The 19,023-nt window shown below is 35.2% G+C and overlaps 1 protein-coding gene across 1 annotated transcript in view; it reads right to left on the bottom strand.

The window, feature by feature from the left end:
- Window positions 1-19,023, bottom strand: part of LOC141507193 (IQ calmodulin-binding motif-containing protein 1-like) — a 53,825-nt gene that overhangs the window by 4,542 nt on the left and 30,260 nt on the right. The window contains 3 exon segments of the mRNA XM_074214625.1: window positions 602-733; window positions 10,127-10,275; window positions 18,374-18,516. Of these exon segments, the coding sequence (XP_074070726.1) occupies window positions 602-733; window positions 10,127-10,275; window positions 18,374-18,516 (424 nt within the window).

The following is a 19,023-nucleotide window of genomic DNA, read 5'->3' as shown; positions in this document are numbered from 1 at the left end:
GGTTAACTGAAATGAATAAGCTGAGAAGTAGAAAAGAGGTAGGCCTCTCCTCAAAAAGATATTTCTACATATGGTCCCTAACATATGCAATTTTGCACTAGTTAACTTTCTACATACACCCAATTCACAACTAAAGTGCATTCCTTGATTGCCTTTCCCTAGATCATACTTTCTGGTCAAATTCTCCCAAAGAAGCTGAACCAAGAATAGGACTAGTGAGCCTTTGCTTGAGGACAGTTAACCTCCAGGAAAGGATCTTTGGTGAGTGAAGCAAGGACACTTTAATGAATTCTATCTGCTCCACCCTCTAGTTGGTTTAAAGCCAAAATTCTGATTTAGCAATTTTTTGTGTCATAGGGAATGGGAACATGTTGAAATTGCGTTTTAAATTAATAGAATTTTTCCTTCCACAGCTGAAGGTGATGCTGAAGTAACAAAACACAACCCACATTCATAAGAATCACATATATTTTTAATTATGTCATTTATATGTCTCTTTTCTATTCTTATAACTGTAAAACATGGTATATAAGCTTCATTTTTGCTATCTACAACATAAAGTATATATAAATAAAACTTCTCATGACAGGAACCTACTTACTGAGTGCTGTTTGATGTAATTGTCCACTTGTTGCTTCAGTTCCATTCTACGTGCATCAGTAAGTTCTGGGAGTCCTCGCCAAGAATAAGACATTTTATTTTTCTTACGGCATTTTCCTAAGAATTTAAGAGCCTAAGACAACAAAAGTAAAGTCTTTAGTTTGCTCCTTTCTTTGTGACAGTTATTTATGAGGCTTTCAACAAATCGGTATAGTATCACAATAAATTATTTTTCTTAATCCACAAAAGTTGTGTATTTCTTTCTTACAGATGAGACAACAAAGAAAAAAACACTGGTCTAGGAAATAAAGTATTAAGCCCTAGTCCTGGCTTCACTTTAGCTAGAACCTTTATTTTCTCATTTGTAATAAGGGAATAATAACTGCTCTGTCTACTATACATGCTGTTGTTAGAATTAATAAAACTAAGAGCAAATAACACTCATATGGAATTTAAAAGTTAATAAATATTAATCAAATGAGATAATGTATGAAAAATTGCTTATAAACTGAAAGTACTATATAAATCTAATGATGATGATGATGAGGACAACTACAGCTGCACTATTTTCTGAATGCTCTGTCCCATTTTAAGAAAGTATATATAATCATTATGCAATTTAAACAGAACCATACCACATAATTTTGCTTTTATCAAATCTATTTTTTCATTGGTATGGGAAACACCTGGTGATAAACTCCCTCTCTCAAAGTAGATTATAGAGTTTTCTTAATTTATATATAATTTATAATTTTGGAGTGTTGCCCAGGATTCTGAGATGTTAAGTAACTTGTCCTGGTTCACAAGGTCAGAACATTATTAACAAATAATAATGAAGCTTAAATGGATTCTGCTATTTTTGCCTTGTTTGGCATCCCTATGTTCACCCCTCTCTCCTTCAACAGGAACTTTCTTTTCTATTCTCCTTTCACTTTTTTTTTTGTTTCTGTCTTCTTCACTTCTTCCACCTGTTTTTGTTCTTCATATATTTTTAGTTCAGCTTAACTCTATACTGCCTTGGGTTGTGTGGTCTGGTACTGATTGTGACTGTTGGTGAAGAGAAGAATAGGACAGAGAAGATAGTAAATCTATGCCTAGGTAGAACTGGAGAACATACGTGAATATTTCTCCCTTTTTTTCCTTTTTTTTCCCTATTTCATTTTTCTTTAGTCTTCTCTAGTGCAATTTGTGTTTGGCAGGTTATAGGTCATGTTGGTAGTACTAGTTTTCCACAGTGATAAAGGCATTATTGCTCACTGTCATGACACTGACAACTAGACACAACTTCCCCTCTGTATTTCTCTTCTTAAAAGAAGGCAAAAGCAACAGAGCAAAAGAGGGAATTTAAAAAGGAAAGTCAATCATTTCAAGATTTTCCCATTTATAGAAACACAATTGTTGCTTATCTTTAAGGTTAAAGATATGTGACTTCAAATGATGAGCTTTCATTAGGTGGATTTACTAACATTAAATGATGCCAAGAGAAATATCTTAATTCTTTAATAGTGGAGAAGGGGAAATCAACACTTATCTTTTCAAAAAACAACAAAGTGGGGGCAGCTAGGTGGCACAGTGGATAGAGCACCAGTCCTGGAATCAGGAGGACCTGAGGTCAAGTGTGACTTTAGACATTTGATGATTGTCTAGCTGTATGATCTTGGGAAAGTCACTTACCCCCAATGACTTAAATAAATAAATAAAAAAGAAACTTTATTGTTGGTAAAAAAAAAAACTACCAAACAAATAAAACACTCTAAATTAACATACCTAGAAAGTTCAGAGCCAAAACCAGAACTCTGGAATGTGTTAGTCTGGTTCTTACTCTCCATTTAATTCTTGATAAGCTGTGCCTTGAACACAATGGGTGTTCAATGAAGACAGTTTAAAAATAAATTTAATTAGATTGCTTATGACTGTCAATTGGATGGTCTGTTTCAAGGAGAGAGAGCTGTGCCTACCAATGAAGCAACCTATGTTCCTGAGGATAGGATATTTCAAAATGGTGGCAAAATTTCCCTCAGTGGCACTGGCCACTATTATAAAACAGGATCATAGATTGAGAGCTAGAAAGGATCTTATGCCTTTCAGTCTATCCCCTTTCTTCTACAGAAACTGAGGTACAGAAAATTATGTAATATGCCCAAGTGCTCTGAAGTCAGATCTTCTAACTCAAGTTGAGTATTCTATACACCGTTCCATGCTGCCCTGTCTTCTTTCCTCTTCTTTCCTTTTATTTGTAAACTCCTTGTGCTTTTGTTTTTCTGCCCCCTTTTCCTTGTATCTTCCTTTTCTCTCCTCTTCCTTCTGCCGCTGTGGTTGAAGCCAAGAGGGTTAGGATTTGCCTCTCAGTGAGCCTTCTTATGGCTAGCTATTTGTAAGAGATGTAGAAGGCATGAGATGCCCTCTGGTGTCCTTTCCAACTGTGGATTCTATGTTTAATCTATTTTATTTTCCTTTTTCTTCTATTATAGTATAGGACAGTAGAAACAATTGGCTGCCTTATGACTTAACTCCTGAGCAGAGGGTAGTATAAAGTATAGTTGCAAACTTGCCAACAGGGGAAGTGGTGATTCAAGTTATTTTGGAGGGCTAAGGAAATTCTAGGTAGGGGGAGATGTAGGGCTTACCAGAGAATGTTCTTTGTTTTAGTCTTAGTGATGTGCCAGCTTAGTGGGGCAGCTTTACTTTTGGATCACAAAATATACCTACTGATTACCATTATACATCCTCATGTGGCATAATCTCAGGGTGCTTGTTGTCATCCTTATCTGGATGAACTACAATATACTGATATGTTTCTTTTTTTTTAAATTTTATTTAGGGCAATGGGGATAACAGTGACTTGCCCAAGGGTACACAGCTAGGCAATTATTATTAAGTATCTGAGGCTGGATTTGAATTCAAGTCCTCCTGATTCCAGGGCCAGTGTTCTATCCACTGCGCCACCTAGCTGACCCTGATATCCTTCTTAAGATGTGGTACCATGGAGGGGGTGTCTAGGTGGATAGAACACTGGCCCTGGAGTCAGGAGTACCTCAGTTCAAATACAACCTCAGACACTTAATCATTACCTAGCTGTGTGACCTTGGGCAAGCCACTGAACTCCATTTGCCTTGCAAAAACCTAAAAAAAAAAAAAAAAAAAAAGATGTGGTACCATGAAAGAATTGGAAAGTGAAGGAATACCCATCCCTTAAGAAATAGGTGAACAAAGTTATGGTGTATGAATGTGATATAGTACTACTATGTCATAAGAAATTATGATCAGCTGAACTTTAGAAAAGCCTGGAAAGACTTCCATGAACTGATGTTGAATGAAATGAGCAGAACCAGGACATTGTACACATTAGCAATAATATTATGAGATGATCAATTGTGATGGACACAGCTCCTCTCAATCAAGCACAATCCTAAGAGATCTGTTATGGAAATTACCATTCACAGTCAAAGGAAAAACTATGAAGACTGAATGTAAAGCAATGCAAACTATATTCATGTTTTAAAATTTCTTTTATTTTTTCCCCTTAGTTCTAATTTCTCTTTTACAACATGATTAATATGGAAATGTGTTAAACATGATTGAACATGTACAACTTATGTATAAGATTGTTTGCTGCCATTGGGAGGGGGAAAGGAAGGTGGTAGAAAATGTGAAACTCAAGAGTTTGCAAAAGGATGAGTGAAAAAAACTAGCTTTGCATGTAATTGGAAAAAAAATAATTTTAGAATATGGTACACTCAGAGCTAAAGACAACATTTAAATCACAGCACAATTTTGTTTGTGCGAAAGTTTTCCAATCTTATGGTCATCTCCATTCCTAATCGGGAAAAGAATTGTTCTACTATCTATAGTGGTGAAAATTTGTTCATATGCTTCTTTGTCTTCAGTTATGTATACATTTGAAGCTTATTCATATAAATAAAATCATTTAATTAGAACTAAAAGGGAAACAGTCAACTGGGGAAAATGTTCATAACAAATTTCATTAATAAAGGTTTAATATCCAAGATACGCAGGGAATTGATTCAATGTATCAGAATAAGAATCATTCCTTAATAAATATAAAGTGATAGGCTATATACAGGCAATTCTCTTTTAAGATTTTATGAACTTAAGTCCTCCTGACTCCAGGGTTAGTGCTCTATCCACTGCACCACCTAGCTGCCCTACAGGCAATTCTCAAAAGAAGAAATGAAGGCTATCAATTATATTTTTTAAAATGTTACAAATCACTAATAAGAGAAATGAATTGGGGTGGCTAGGTGGCACAGTGGATAGAGCACCGGCCCTGGAGTCAGGAGTACCTGAGTTCAAATCCGGCCTCAAACACTTAATAATTACCTAGCTGTGTGGCCTTGGGCAAACCACTTAACCCCATTTGTCTTGCAAAAAAACCTAAAAAAAAATAAGAGAAATGAATTTTGAAAACAATTGAGTTTTACCTTATGCCCATTCAATTATGAAATATGAAAAAAAGAAAATGGCAGATATTGGAGGGGATATGGAAAGACAGGTACACTAATGAACTTTTGGAAGAGTTATAAATTGGTTTAAGCTTTTTGGAAAGCAATTTGGGAGCCAGATGGGGCCAAGATGTCAGAGTAGCAGGAAGTAATACAGTCAGTTCCCACCCAAAGTACATTCAAACAGATCTAGAAAATGAATCAGATTGAATAGCCAAGAAAAAGTCACTGTGAGTCATTGTTTTAGTTCAAGTCAGCTCAAGACTCAAATTCAGGTCAAGAATTGCAGAGTCTGAACTTTTACAACTAGTATTTCTGAAAAAGGACTCATTTCTAAAATATACAGAGAACTGAGTCAAATTTTCAAAAAAAAACACGTCATTGCCCAATTGACAAATGGTCAAAGGATATGCAAAGGCAATTTACAGTTGAGAAAAACAAGCGATCCATAGTAATATGAAAAGTTGTTCTAAATCATTACTTATTAGAGAAATGCAAATTAAAGCATCTCTGAGGGACCACCTCATACCTCTCAGACTGGCCAATATGACCAGAAAGGCCAATGATCAATGTTGGGAAGGTAATGTGGGAAATCTGGTACACTAATACATTGTTGGTGGAGCTGTGAACTTATCCAACCTTTCTGCAGAGCAATTTGGAAATCACACTCAGGGCAACAAAAATGTGCATACCCTTTGATCCAGCAATATCACTACTGGGCCTATACTCTGAAGAGATTATGAAAAGGGGTTAAAAACATCACTTGTACAAAAATATTCATAGCAGCCCTATTTGTGGTGGCAAAGAATTGGAAATTAAGTGAATGTCCTTCAATTGGGGAATGGCTTAACAAACTGTGGTATATGTATGTAACGAACTCTATTGTTCTATTAGAAACCAGGAGGGACAGGAATTCAGGGAAGCATGGAAAGATTTGCATGAACTGATGCTGAGTGAGATGAGCAGAACCAGAGAAACATTGTACACCCGAACAGCAACATAGGGGTGATGATCAACCTTGATGAACTTGCTCAGGAATGTATTAGTCTGGTTCTATGTAGAATACCATCTATATCTAGAGAAAGAACTGTAGAGTTTGAACAAAGACTATTATCTTTAATTTAGGAAAAAAAAACCCTGTTATCTTATTATGTAAATTTGATATATTTTATACTTTATTTTTCTTCCTTAAGGATATGATTTCTCTCTTATCACATTCAACTGAAATCAATGTATACCATGGAAACAATGTAAAGACTAACAAACTGCCTTCTGTGGGGGCTGGGGGAGGGAAGCAAGAATAGGAGAAAAAACTGTAAAACTCAAAATAGATAAAAATTTCTTTAAAAAAAAATTGCAGAGTTTGTATCAGAGAAGGTAGTGATCAGATTTTGCTCTGAAAAGGCAACTAGGTGGTGCAGTGGATAGAGCACCACCCCTGGAGTCAGGAGTACCTGAGTTCAAATCCATCCTCAGACACTTAATAATTGCCTAGTTGTGTCCCTGGGCAAGTCACTTAACTCCACTGTCATAAATAAATAAAAAAAGATTTTGCTCTGAATTACTACCATGGGAATACAAAAAATTTGCAGGTCCCAAGTTTGAACTATTCCTGAGATCCTGAAATAACACAATGCTCCACATCCCAAGAAAATGACAGCAGAACCAGCCCAGACCTTTCCTTCTTAAATATTTTAGTCTGATTCTAACAAAAAGTGCAAAGTCAGGAAGTAAGGTAGACGAATGAGCAAATAAAAAAAAGAATCCCATCATAATGACACAAACTAAGAAGATGACAATGACTTCAAAGTCTCAAAGTAAAATACAGTTTGGGCACAAATACAACTACTACTGGAAGAGATGAACAAGGTTTTTTTTTTTAAAAAGAAAGTTAAAAATGTCTTTATGAATGAAATGATAGAGCTGAAGGAAAGAACAGGAAAAGAAATGAGATATACGGAAGAAAGAACTGGAAGGTAAATTACAGCTTAGTACAAGATGTATAAAACCTTGCCCAAGTCACAAACTACCTGCAAATCAGAATGAACCAGACAGAAGAAAATGATTCCATAATGCAGCAGGAAACATTAAAACAAAAAAAATCACAAAATTTTAAAGATAATTTAAGTTATTTCATAATAAATACAACTAATCTAGAAAACAGATCAAGGAGAAAAATTGAATCCTACTCCCTTGTCCTTACCATCACCCACAAATATACCACCTTCATGTTCATCAACTCATAAATTATGATACCTGATCACAATCTACTGGCTTTCCACCTCCCTTTCCAATACCAACTTCATCTATACCATAACCTCTAATCCCTTGAATCCCTCAGATTTCGCCATCACCCTTGCACAAGCCACATTCTCCATCTTTCCCCATCTTGATAGTGAACTAGTTCAATTTTGTCCTTTTGAGCTCTTGATCCCTTTTATCATATCAATTGTATCCTGCTAAACTAATAGTTTGGCATTCAAAGTCTTTCATAAATCTAGCTCCTTTCACTTTTCTTGTCTTCCACCTCCCAAAAATGGGGTTAAGTGGCTTGCCCAAGGCCACACAGCTAGGTAATTATTAAATGTCTTCGACAGGATTAGACCTCAGGTACTCCTGACACCTAGGCCGCCCCATCTTCCACCTCTCTAGGTACTGTTTGATCAAATGACACTGGCTTTTTGATTGTTACTTGAACAAGACACTTCTCTGAAATCTGAAATACTCTCTCTCCCCTCATAGCCATCTCTTGATTGCCCTGGCTTCCTTTAAGCTAAAATTCTACCTAATTCAAGAAGCTGTTCCCAATTCCTCTTAATTACTATACTTCCCCTCCATTATTTTCAATTTATCCTACATTTAGTTTATATCTACATAGCTGTTTGCATGTTATCTTCATTAGACTAAAAATTGGAGGGCAAAGATTATCTTTTGCTTTTCTTTGTATCCCTAGTATAAAGCACAATGTCTGGTACTTAGGTGATTAATAAATGCTTATGAACTGATTCTCATCTGAATTATCAAAAGAGGAAAGAATAAAATCATAGTTACATATGGTTGTATATAGAAAAATAGGAGTGAGAGGGAAGAAAAGAGAAGGGAGAATTAGAGGAGAGATTAAAAGAGGCAGCTTAGATATAGTTTGTCAGGTCTGGAGACAAGATCAGAGTTCAAATCTGAAACTTACCAGCTATATAACCCTGAAAAAGGCACTCAACTTCTATTTGCTTTAATCTACTGAAAAAGAAATGGCAAACCACTCTAGTATATTTGTCAAAAATCCCCATAATAGGGTCACAAAGAGTCAGATGGAACTGAAAGACTCGAACAACAAAGATTAAGGAAGGGATTAGTCCTAATGTACAAAATATTTATGGCTCTTTTTGTGGTGTCAAAGAATATGACTCAAGGAGTGGCTGAATAGGTCAAGGTTTATAAATGTGAAGGAATACTATTGTGCTGTAAATAATGATAGGAGAGAATCATCTTCCCAGAGAAACTACCAAGACTTAGTTGACATGATGTAGTTCATGTTCTAAAGTGAACAAAAACAAGAGAACAATTTATAAAATGACAAAAATATGGGAAAGGTCTTAGAAATTCTGAAAGAATAAGGTTCTCTGATGAGTATAATATCCAACCATTATTACAAAAGACAAATGATGAAACATGCTACCTATTTCCTATTATACCAGTTTCCTAATAGAGAGGTAAAGGAGTCAGAGCAAAGAATTATATATATTGTTTTGGATGTGGCCAATGAAGAAATTTGTTTGTAACAGGGTTTTGTTTGCCTTTTGTTTGGAGATTGGGTGGAGAGAGGAAAGCTGGACTAGGAAGTAGTGAAGGTGGAATTTATTTTATTTTTCCCTAGTTAAATGTAAAAATAAATTTTAATATTCACTTTTAAAACTTCTGAGTTCCAAATTCTCTTATTCCCCCATTGAGAAAATAAGCAATTTGATATATGTTAAAAATTTGATGTTAAAAATATACACATTTCCATAATTATCATGTAAAACATAATTTTTTAAAAAGAAACTATTAAAAACCATGAAATATGTATATTCTTTGACTCAGCAATACTACTACTACTAATCTTAGATTACAAAAACATCAAAGGCAAAGGAAAAGAACCTATATGTAAAAACATGTTTATAGTAGCATTTTTCAATTTTGAAAAATTTTTAAGGAAGGGGTTTGCTTATAAGTTGGAGAATAGCTAAACAAATTTTGTAATGTGAATGTAATTTAATATTATTATAAGAAGTGTTAAAAGACGGATTCAGAGGCTTGGATGAAATGATACAGAGTGAACTGAGTTGAACCAAGAGAATAATTTACACAAAGACTATAATAATATGAAGGAAAATGACTTTAAATTTAAATGCAGTGACTTAAGGGGGTAAATAGGTAGTGCAGTGGATAGAGCACCAATCCTGGAGTCAGGAGGACCTGAGTTCAAATTCAGCCTCAGATACATAATAATTACCTAGCTGTGTGACCTCGGGGAAGTCACTTAAACCCATTGCCTTGCCAGAAAATAAAAGATAATGCAGAGACTTATCAGGACTTCATAAAACTGATAATGAAACATGTTTAGCATCTCTTGGCAGAGAGAGGGAGATACTATGGGTAAAGAATGAGATATCCAATATATAGATTTCTTTTACTTGACTATATATATATTTTCTTTTAAAGGAGTTTTAGATAGGGGGTGTTGTATGTGGGGTGGTTTGTAGAAGGTGATACTGAACCCCTCCCAAAAGAACATTTTAAAAATTACACAGGAAATAAGGAGGAAGTTGAGAAAGAGAAATATAAGTAGGATAGCTTTGCAACTATTGTATTAACTTTATTATATATTGTAGAAGCTCACAGTTTCAGATATAATCCTCCTTTTCTGTTCTTTGTATATTTAATGTTCATGTTTATTAAATTTTCAACAAAAACTAAAATTGTAATCTACGAAATCATTATAGTATAGGAATTACACCATGAATATCATCTCTAGATGAAATGAAGATTATTTAAACAGGAGAAAACCTAATTTAATAACTCACTGCTCTTTGAAGGATGACTGCTGCTTTATACTTCTTTAGAGACTGCTTTTGTTGAAGAAAGGTTTTCCTCTCTCTATATCCTCTCCAATGCTTCTGGATAATCAGTGCTGATTTTTCCTCCATTTCTTGGATATGTTTTCCCACCTGTCCTACAGAAAAACACAGAATACATTAAAGCATACTCAATTCTACTGCTCCGAAATTTAGGTATCAAAACTGTGGTAAATAATTTTTTTAGCTCTCTTTCATTCTTCACACTTCTTTTTTTCTTTTTCTTTTCTTAAATATTTTTTAATCATGGCATAGTGGGGGAAAAAAGTCATCCTTAAGTTCTGCCTCTGACACATTCTGGCCACATAATACTGAGGAAAGTCAGTGTCCCCAGCAAGACTTTACAGCAATAAAGCTACAGGTTTGAATTGATAAAGGAAGTTTCCTCACTGAGAACATCTCTATACTAATGATGAATTCACAAGCCTGAACTACTCCCTCCTTACTTCCCCCCAAAACTTATCTTTTATTTTCACACAGTTATCATTTCTTCTTTTTCTATTCCTTTAACCCTCACTAAGCCAAACCAATTGGCAGGTCAACTAGTCAGAGTCTAACACAATCCATATCCAAAGTCCTTTTTACTGTTCACTTGTTGTCAGTTGTGTCTGACTCTTTCTCGGCAAAGATACTAGAGTGGTTAGCCCAGTTCCTTCTACAGCTCTTTTAACAGATGAAGAAACTGAGGCAGACAGGATTAAGTGACTTGCCCTGGGTCACAAAGCTAATAAATATCCTAGGATGGATTTGAAATCAGGAAGATGAGTCTTCCTGACTCCAGACCCAGCACTCTGTACACTATACCACAGTTATCCTCCACACTCTTCTACCTCTCTATCAAGAAGAGGAACTTGTATTTCATCCTTTCTTGTCCAGCACCAAGATTGTTAATTAAAATCAATCAATCAATATTTTTTAGTTACTCACCATAGGCACTGTAAAGAGTTTTTTTCTAATCTCTATGTTCTATATAGGTCTTAAGTTCTTGGAGATAAATTTCTTCTTGGGATTCCCCAGTTTATCCAACTTTTTAATCCTAGTTCTATATCAAGAGTAAGTCATTAAATATAATCTATCTGAAGAATATTGGCCCTTCTTTGGTGGTGTTCAGATTGTTATTTTAGTGGCAGTCATTCACTGAGTGTTAAATTATCATAGCAAAGAAAACAGTGATTGCAATCAAAATAAGAGGTGCAATATGATAGGATTTTAAAAAATTCTGTAAAAGAGTCAGTGGATACTCCTACAGATAGGACACCTTGGCTTATAACTTTCACCAGGTAATAAATTCAGAGGGAGAGAGAAAATCCCATGACTAACCAGGAAAGGCTCACAGTGTTTTACACAATAGGTTCAAGACAGGAGAGCAATGGCTATAGTTTAGAAGTGTGTCTCATAGACATCAGGCTGCTTAAAGACTGAAGACAGTGATAAAGGAAAACCATGTTGCCATCAATTCCACTGTTTAACAGAAAAAGGGTAGGATTTCTGACCTAAAACCTGTTGTTTGGGTATGTCAGCATGAAATAGTAGAGAACTAGAGTTCAAATTCCACCTTTGATATGTACCACCTGTGTTACCTAAGGCAAGTAGCTCAACTTCACTGAGCTTCAGTTGCATCATATATAAAATGATGGCTTCTGAGTTCCCTTCCAACTCTACATCTATGATCATATGGTTCTATGAAGCTTGGCTTGCTCACTAGCTCTGTGAACATAGACAAATCACTAAGATGTTTTAGTTTCAATTTCCTTACTTCTCAAATGGGAATCCAACTACTCATTATACCAAGCTGTTCAACTTGTATCTTAGCACAAATTCCTATGGTACATCTATCCATATCACCTGGCCCTTGAGAAATCCCTTAAAGACTTACAGTCCTGGAGAACTCCCTGCTTCCCCAAGGTAACTAATTCTTACTGTGGTCAGGTTTTTGTTAGTTTGTTTGTTTTGGGGTTTTTTTGGGGGGAGGGGTTGCAAGGCAATGGGGTTATGACTTGGCCAAAGTCACACAGCTAGATAATTATTATGTGTCTGAGGTCACATTTGAACTCAGGTACTTCTAACTCCAGGGTTGGCATTCTATCCACTGACAGCTTTTTGTTAGAAAACATTTTCTCAAATTGTGTTAAAATCTCTCACTCTGGGCATAAAATTCAACAGTGAAATGTTCTCTGCCTTCAAAGAATGTATGTTCCCCTAATCATTCATTTTTGAGGATATCACTCTCACTACACACAAATAGATCACAACTATCTCATCATTATCAATATCATATTATATAAAGTTTTATCAAAATCCATATTTATTACATCCAAGGCATCTTCCTAATCTAATAGTCCAGCAACCCTGCAAAGAAAGGCAATGAAGAATGGTATTACCTATTCATAGTGATCACTTTTCTTATCAAAAGTTCTTAAATTCTCTCCCTATTAATGATTTTTTCCAGGAATAAAAGTCAGGCTTTCACGCTTATGCTTTGGAAAAATTTAAGTTCCTCCCTTTCTGCAACCTTGAGATTTGCTTTTGTCAAATTCTATGACTTGTCTTCCTTGACCGGCTACCAAAAAAACCAAGCAGCATGTTGTAAGTGATGCATCACAATGGATAAAGTGCTGGATTCCAAGTTGGGAAAATCTAATTTTAAATCTTCTTCCATCACTTACTACTTGATGCCCAAGAACAAAGTTGCTTTCATTTTTCTATGCCTCAGGGATGATGGTATTTCATAATACTGTTGTGAGGATCAAATAATAAAGATGCATATAAAATATTCTCCAAGCATTACATCTATAAAATGCCAGTAAGTATTGCTATTGTCATCAAAACTTGGAACATCATTTAATAATAATGTTTGCCCTTCATTTTTGAAGAAGACAATGACATCAAGGAGGTGATGCCATGACAAGAAGCACACGAATTGAATTTCAGTGAGGGGATTCAGTGAGGGGATTTCAGCCTCACTTCCTCCTCCAGAGACATCTGGGTTCAGTGGCCAGATTTGAAACATGATAACTGGAGATAGCCCTAGATGTGAGGCAATTTGGGTTAAGTGACATGCCAATGTCATACGCTAGGAAGAGTCAAGTGTCTGAGGTCAAACTCAGGTCCTCTTTACTTTAAGGTCAGTGCTCCATCCACTGCACCACCTAGAGTCTGGAGACCTGAACCCTTTGAAAGATAGCTAAATTCTTACCATTGCCCTCACTTATATGGGAATTTTGATTCTCTGCTAATTATTTTTTTATTCTCAGTCCAAATTTCATTCAAATTGACAGATAAAACAATAAGTTATTTTTATTTTCTTAATACTTTCTTAGGAAGTTTTCTTCAAGAGTTTTCAAAAGTTTCTCTTTATTGTACTTCACATGTATAATAACTCATCCTGGGTTTTTAGCCTTCCTGACAAGTTACATGGTTGTGCTACTCACTATACTGAATTTACCCTAAGTTATCTTCCTGGCTTTCATCTTCTATACATATATTTATAAAAATGTAGGTTGGCTGAGTGTCCTGTGCAATCACATTAGTTTCTTCCAATTGCTTAGCACTCAATATTTTGCCAAAAGGTGTAATTTCTATCGTATTTCCAATCAAGTAAAGGACAGACTGCTGAAGGAAAGTGTAGGGAAGATATTTCAAGGAAAGGTGCTGACACGTCCAAAGACCAACTGGTCCTGGAACTGAAGAGCTGGACGTGGTTAGTCCTTCATTTAACAGATGAGAAAACTAGGCTCAGACAAGATAAGTGACTTGCCAAAGGTCACATAATTGAGGATCAATATTTAAACAAAGCTCCTTTGCCCCCAAACCCACTATAGAAATTGAGGAAGTAAAGAAGGAGACTGTGGAATGGAAAACAAATATACTCTTAGATTAAGATTTCTGCCATCCCTTTAAAAGATGTCAGTTTAAATTGAATAAAGGGAGGCATTAGTGTCCCAGTTTTTTCACTTCCCTTCCAACATTTGTCATTTTTCTTTTCTGTCATGTTAGCCAATTCAACAGATGTGAGACAGTACCTCAGAGTTCTTTTTATAAGCATTTAAAATAATTACTGATTTAGAGCATTTTTTTTCATATGCCTACTGATAGCCCTGATTTATTTTTTCTGGAAATTACCTGTTCATATCCTTTGACCTTTTATCAGTTAGGGATTAGCTCTCAATTTTGTAAATTTGGCTCAGTGTCTTATATTTTTGGATTCATCAAACATTAGATTACTGTGATTAATTACTTCTATACTCTGCATACTTAATCTATTTAATTGATCAACCATTCTATTTCTTATCCCAGCACAAGAATGTTTTGATGATTACTGCTTTGTAGTATAGTTTCAATTCTAGTACTGCTAGGTCTCCCTTCCTTCAGATTAAAAAAAAAATGTATGCCCTTGGTATTCTTGAACTTTTGTACTTCCAGATGAATTTTGTTATTTTTTTTGGTTTTCAAAATAAATATTTGGTAGTTTGATTGGAGTGGCATTGAATAAGTAAATTGATTTAGGTAATATAATTTTTATTACATCAGTTCTACCTACCTATGGTCAATTAATATTTCTCCAAATATTTGTTGTTGTCTAGTTGTTTCAATCATGTCCACTTCTTCAAGATTCCACATGAGATATTCTTGCCAAAGATATTAAAGCAGTTTGTCATTTCCTTCTCCAACTCATTTCACAGATAAGCAATCTGAGGCACACAAGGTTGCCCAGGTCACACAGCTATTAAGTATTTACAACCAGATTTAAACTCAGAAGAATGAGTCTTCCTGGCACTAAGCCTGACACTCTATCCATGGCTCTACCTAGCTGCCCTTCAATTGTTTAGATATGTATTCGTGTACAAAGATTTTTGTAATTGGGGATCATATAGTTCCTATGGGTATCTTGGCAGATAGACTTGAGTATTTTTGTTTTGCTTTGATTTTGCAAAGAAATGGGGTTAAAGTGACTTGCCCAAGGTCACACAGCTAGGTAATTATTAAGTGTCTGAGGTTGAATTGAACTCAGGTCTTCCTGACTCCAAGGTCAGTGCCCTATCCATTGTGCCACACAGCTGTTACAACTCTCAAGTATTTTATCTCATATGCTGTTATTTTAAGTGAAATTTCTCTATCTCTTTGTTCTAGGTTTTGTTTGTAATATATGAAAATGCTGTTAATTTATGTGATTTAATTTATATGCTGCAATTGTGCTATTGTTGATGGTTTCAACTAGGTTTTAGGTGATTCTGTTTCTCTAAGGATACTATCATATAATGTACAAAGGGAGATAGTTGTTTCCTTATTGTCTATTTTTTTATTCCTTTAATTTCTTTTTCTTGTCTTATGCTATAGCTAGAAATACTATAATAATAATAATAATAATAATAATAATAATAATAATAATGATAATTGATATCCTTGATCAATCCCTAATCTTACTGGGAAGGTTTCTATTTTATCACCAATACAGCTAAAGCTTGATAAGGGTTTTAGAAGCACTATTTATTCCTATGTTTTAATAGGAATAGTTGATCTCCTTTGTCTGCATCCATTAAAATAACCATATAATTTTTGTAAATGATATAGTCAAATTATGCCAATAGCTTTCCTAATATTGAACCAGCCCTACATTTCTGGTATAAATCCCACCTGACCACAGTGTATGATTCTTGTGATATTTTGCTGTAATCTCTTTGCTAGTATTTTATTTTAAAATTCCGCATCAATATTCCTTAGGATATTGATCTATAGTTTCTTCTGTTTTCACTCTTCTTGGTTTAGGTAACAGCATGATATTTGTGTTGTAAAAGGAATTTGGTAAAATTCCTTCTTTGCCTATTTTTCCAAATAGTTTATATAGTATTGGAATTAGCTGATTTTTAAATGTATAGTAGAATTCACTTGTAAATTCATTTGGTCCTGGGGTTCATAAAAATTTTTTAAAGGTATTTCAAGAGGTTAGGCAAGAGGTGATAAAGGACAACAAGCAAAGGGGGAGACTGTGAATGAAGAAAAGAGATACAAAAGATATGGCAAAAGTAGAACTGACAGGATTTGATGATAGACCAGGTGAATGAAAGTTAAGAGTCTAGGATGACAGCGAGTCTTTGAGCCTAGAGGACTATGAAAACAGTTTGCTCATCACAGTAATTAAAGAAGTTGGCAAGAATAAAGTTAACAAGCATTTGTTAAATGCTTACTATGCTAGGAACTGTGGTAAGCACTGAGGATATAATCAAACAAAAACAGAAAGTTCCTTTTTTAGAGGGGTGGAAAAAGGTATTGATTTCTGTTTTACACATTGAAGTTTGAACTAACTCTCGGATCTCCAATTTGAGATAGCTAAAAAACAATGCAGAATTAAAGCTTAGGATATACAGATCAAGGAATCATTTGTATAACTAATTCAGTTATGGAGATGATACAATCATCAAATGAGATAGCATAAACTTTATACTAGGCTTTGGGAGACATCTACAGTTAACAGGCAAGGCATGGATGACAAATCAACCAAGGAGACTGAGGATAGCTGAACAGAAAAGGAGAGAGCCAAGGGAGAACTGTCCCAAAAACCTAGATGGAGTAGAAATATCAAGGAAGCAGAGGTGATCAACATTATAGTGCTACAGAGAGGTCAAAAAGAATGAAGTTTGAGAAAAAAAGTCATTAGATTTGCCAATTAAGAGTTCACCAGTTGCCCATTAATTGGGGAAGGGTTGAACAGTTGTGGTATATGAATAAAATGAAATATTATTATTCTGTAATAAATGATGAGCAGGCAATTTCAGAAAAAACCTGGAAAGACTTACATGAACTCATGCTGAATGAAGTGAACAAAACCAGGAGAACACTGTAGACTTTAACAGCAACATCGTGTGATGCTCAACTATGATAAGACTTTGGTCTTCTCAGCAGTACAGTGATCAAAGGCAATTCTAAAAAATTTGCAAAGGAAAATGACATCCACATCCAGAGGGAAAAAATATGGAATCTGAATGCAAATCAAAATATATGATTTTTATTTTTTAATTTTTTTTGTTTATCCTTTATTAGTTTTTCCCTTTTGGTTTGATTCTTCTTTCACAGCATTACTAATATGGAAATATGTGTAATATAACTGTATATATATAAAACCTGTATTAGATTACTTGCTCTTCTAGCATAGGGGGAAGGTAAGGTGGGAGGGAGAAAATTTAACAAAAATGTAGGTTGTTTGTTTGGTTTTTTTTAGGTTTTTGCAAGGCAATGGGGTTAAGTGGCTTGTCCCAAGGCCACACAGCTAGGTAATTATTGTCTGAGGCCAGATTTGAACTCAGGTACTACTGACTCCAGGGCTGGTACTCTTATCAACTGCGCCACCTAGCTGCCCCTAAAAATGTATGTTGAAAATTATTTTTATGTATAATTGGAAAAATAATTTAAAAAAAAATTAAGATATCACTGATAATCCTAAAGAGGATGGAAACCAAATTGCACAAGACACCTGAGAGCACCAAGTATTGGTGACTTTCTCATGGAACTTAGCCTTGATAGGGAGAACAAATATAGGATAATAGCTAGCAAGGATGACAGAATCAAGTGAAGGTCTTCTAATTGTGGGGAAGACATAGGTTTTGTAGGGAGCAGAAAAGGAGCTAGAAGAAAGTGAGAGAAAGAAAAAGAGTGCAAATGATTCAGTTCAGAATTCCTAAGCTGGAACACCTTGTGATGTCTGAATGAATGCATTTTCTTATGTCTCTTTCCTAAATATGTGAGGAACTGTTAAAGTTGAATGCCTAGGGGCAGCTAGGTGGTGTAGTGGATTGAGTACCAGCCCTGGAGTCAGGAGGACCCTGAGTCTGAGACACTTAATAACTGCTTAGTTGTGTGACCTTGGGCAAGTCACTCTTAACCCAGTTGCCTTAAATAAAAATAAAAAATTAAAAAAAAAAGGTGAATGCCTCTGCCCTATCACTAATGGGAGTCTTAAAATAAGGTTTTTAGTATGTGTGTCTGTTGGCCTGTTTAAACATGGATTTTTAACCTAGTTTGGTTGACTACATTAACTAATTTATGTTAATTATAAGAAAGTGCATCTGAGAAAGCAACAACAATGAGGATGACTGGATAAGTATATGGGTAAAAAAAAGCATTGGAAAAATTCTTTTTTCAGTAATAGAGAATTGCATGATAACTTCTTACTATTACACAACTAATATAATCATCACTCACCTGGATGGACTAGTTCCAGCAAATTTAGCCGATACTCCCGGGATATTCTCATGGCTCTTTGTCTTTGAAGCTGCAATTGTAACTTGAGGTCCTCTTCTTCCTTCTGCTTCTTTACTTTCAGCAGCTGTTTTTCCCTTTTATTTCTAGTAGATGGAAGTATTAACAGAGACTTAGAAATAGTATTCAAAAATCATTGTGGCCATAAAAATGTCATTCAGTAACCAAATGTCTTGATCTGTTGTCCTTTAATCATTTCTACTCCTTTCTGTCACTTCTGACAGCCCTAGCAATAAGAACCAGGATATAGTAATGTTATCACTTTCCAGGTTTACAATTGTCTTGTACTCTAAAAGTTCTTTATTTTTTCTTTGTACACTATTTGAAATTAGGATACCCTCTCACCAACAGAATAGGAATGTCCAGGTTATAATCTCATTATCTGAATGACCAGACTTATCTGATAAGTCACTTAACCATTGCAGACCTCAGTCAACTTAGGCTGTAAGACAAAGAATAGTCTTGGGGAGGCTAGGTGGCACAGTGGATAGAGCACTGGCCCTGGAGTCAGGGGAACCTGAGTTCAAATTCCGCCTCAGACACTTAATAATTACCTAGTTGTGCGGCCTTGGGCAAGCCACTTAACCCCATTG

This window comes from Macrotis lagotis, chromosome 1 (assembly GCF_037893015.1).
Source record: "Macrotis lagotis isolate mMagLag1 chromosome 1, bilby.v1.9.chrom.fasta, whole genome shotgun sequence".
In the NCBI taxonomy this organism is placed as follows: Eukaryota; Metazoa; Chordata; class Mammalia; order Peramelemorphia; family Peramelidae; genus Macrotis; species Macrotis lagotis.
The sequence above is the reverse complement of the archived record's forward strand: the minus strand, read 5'-3'. Positions and strand labels throughout refer to the sequence as shown.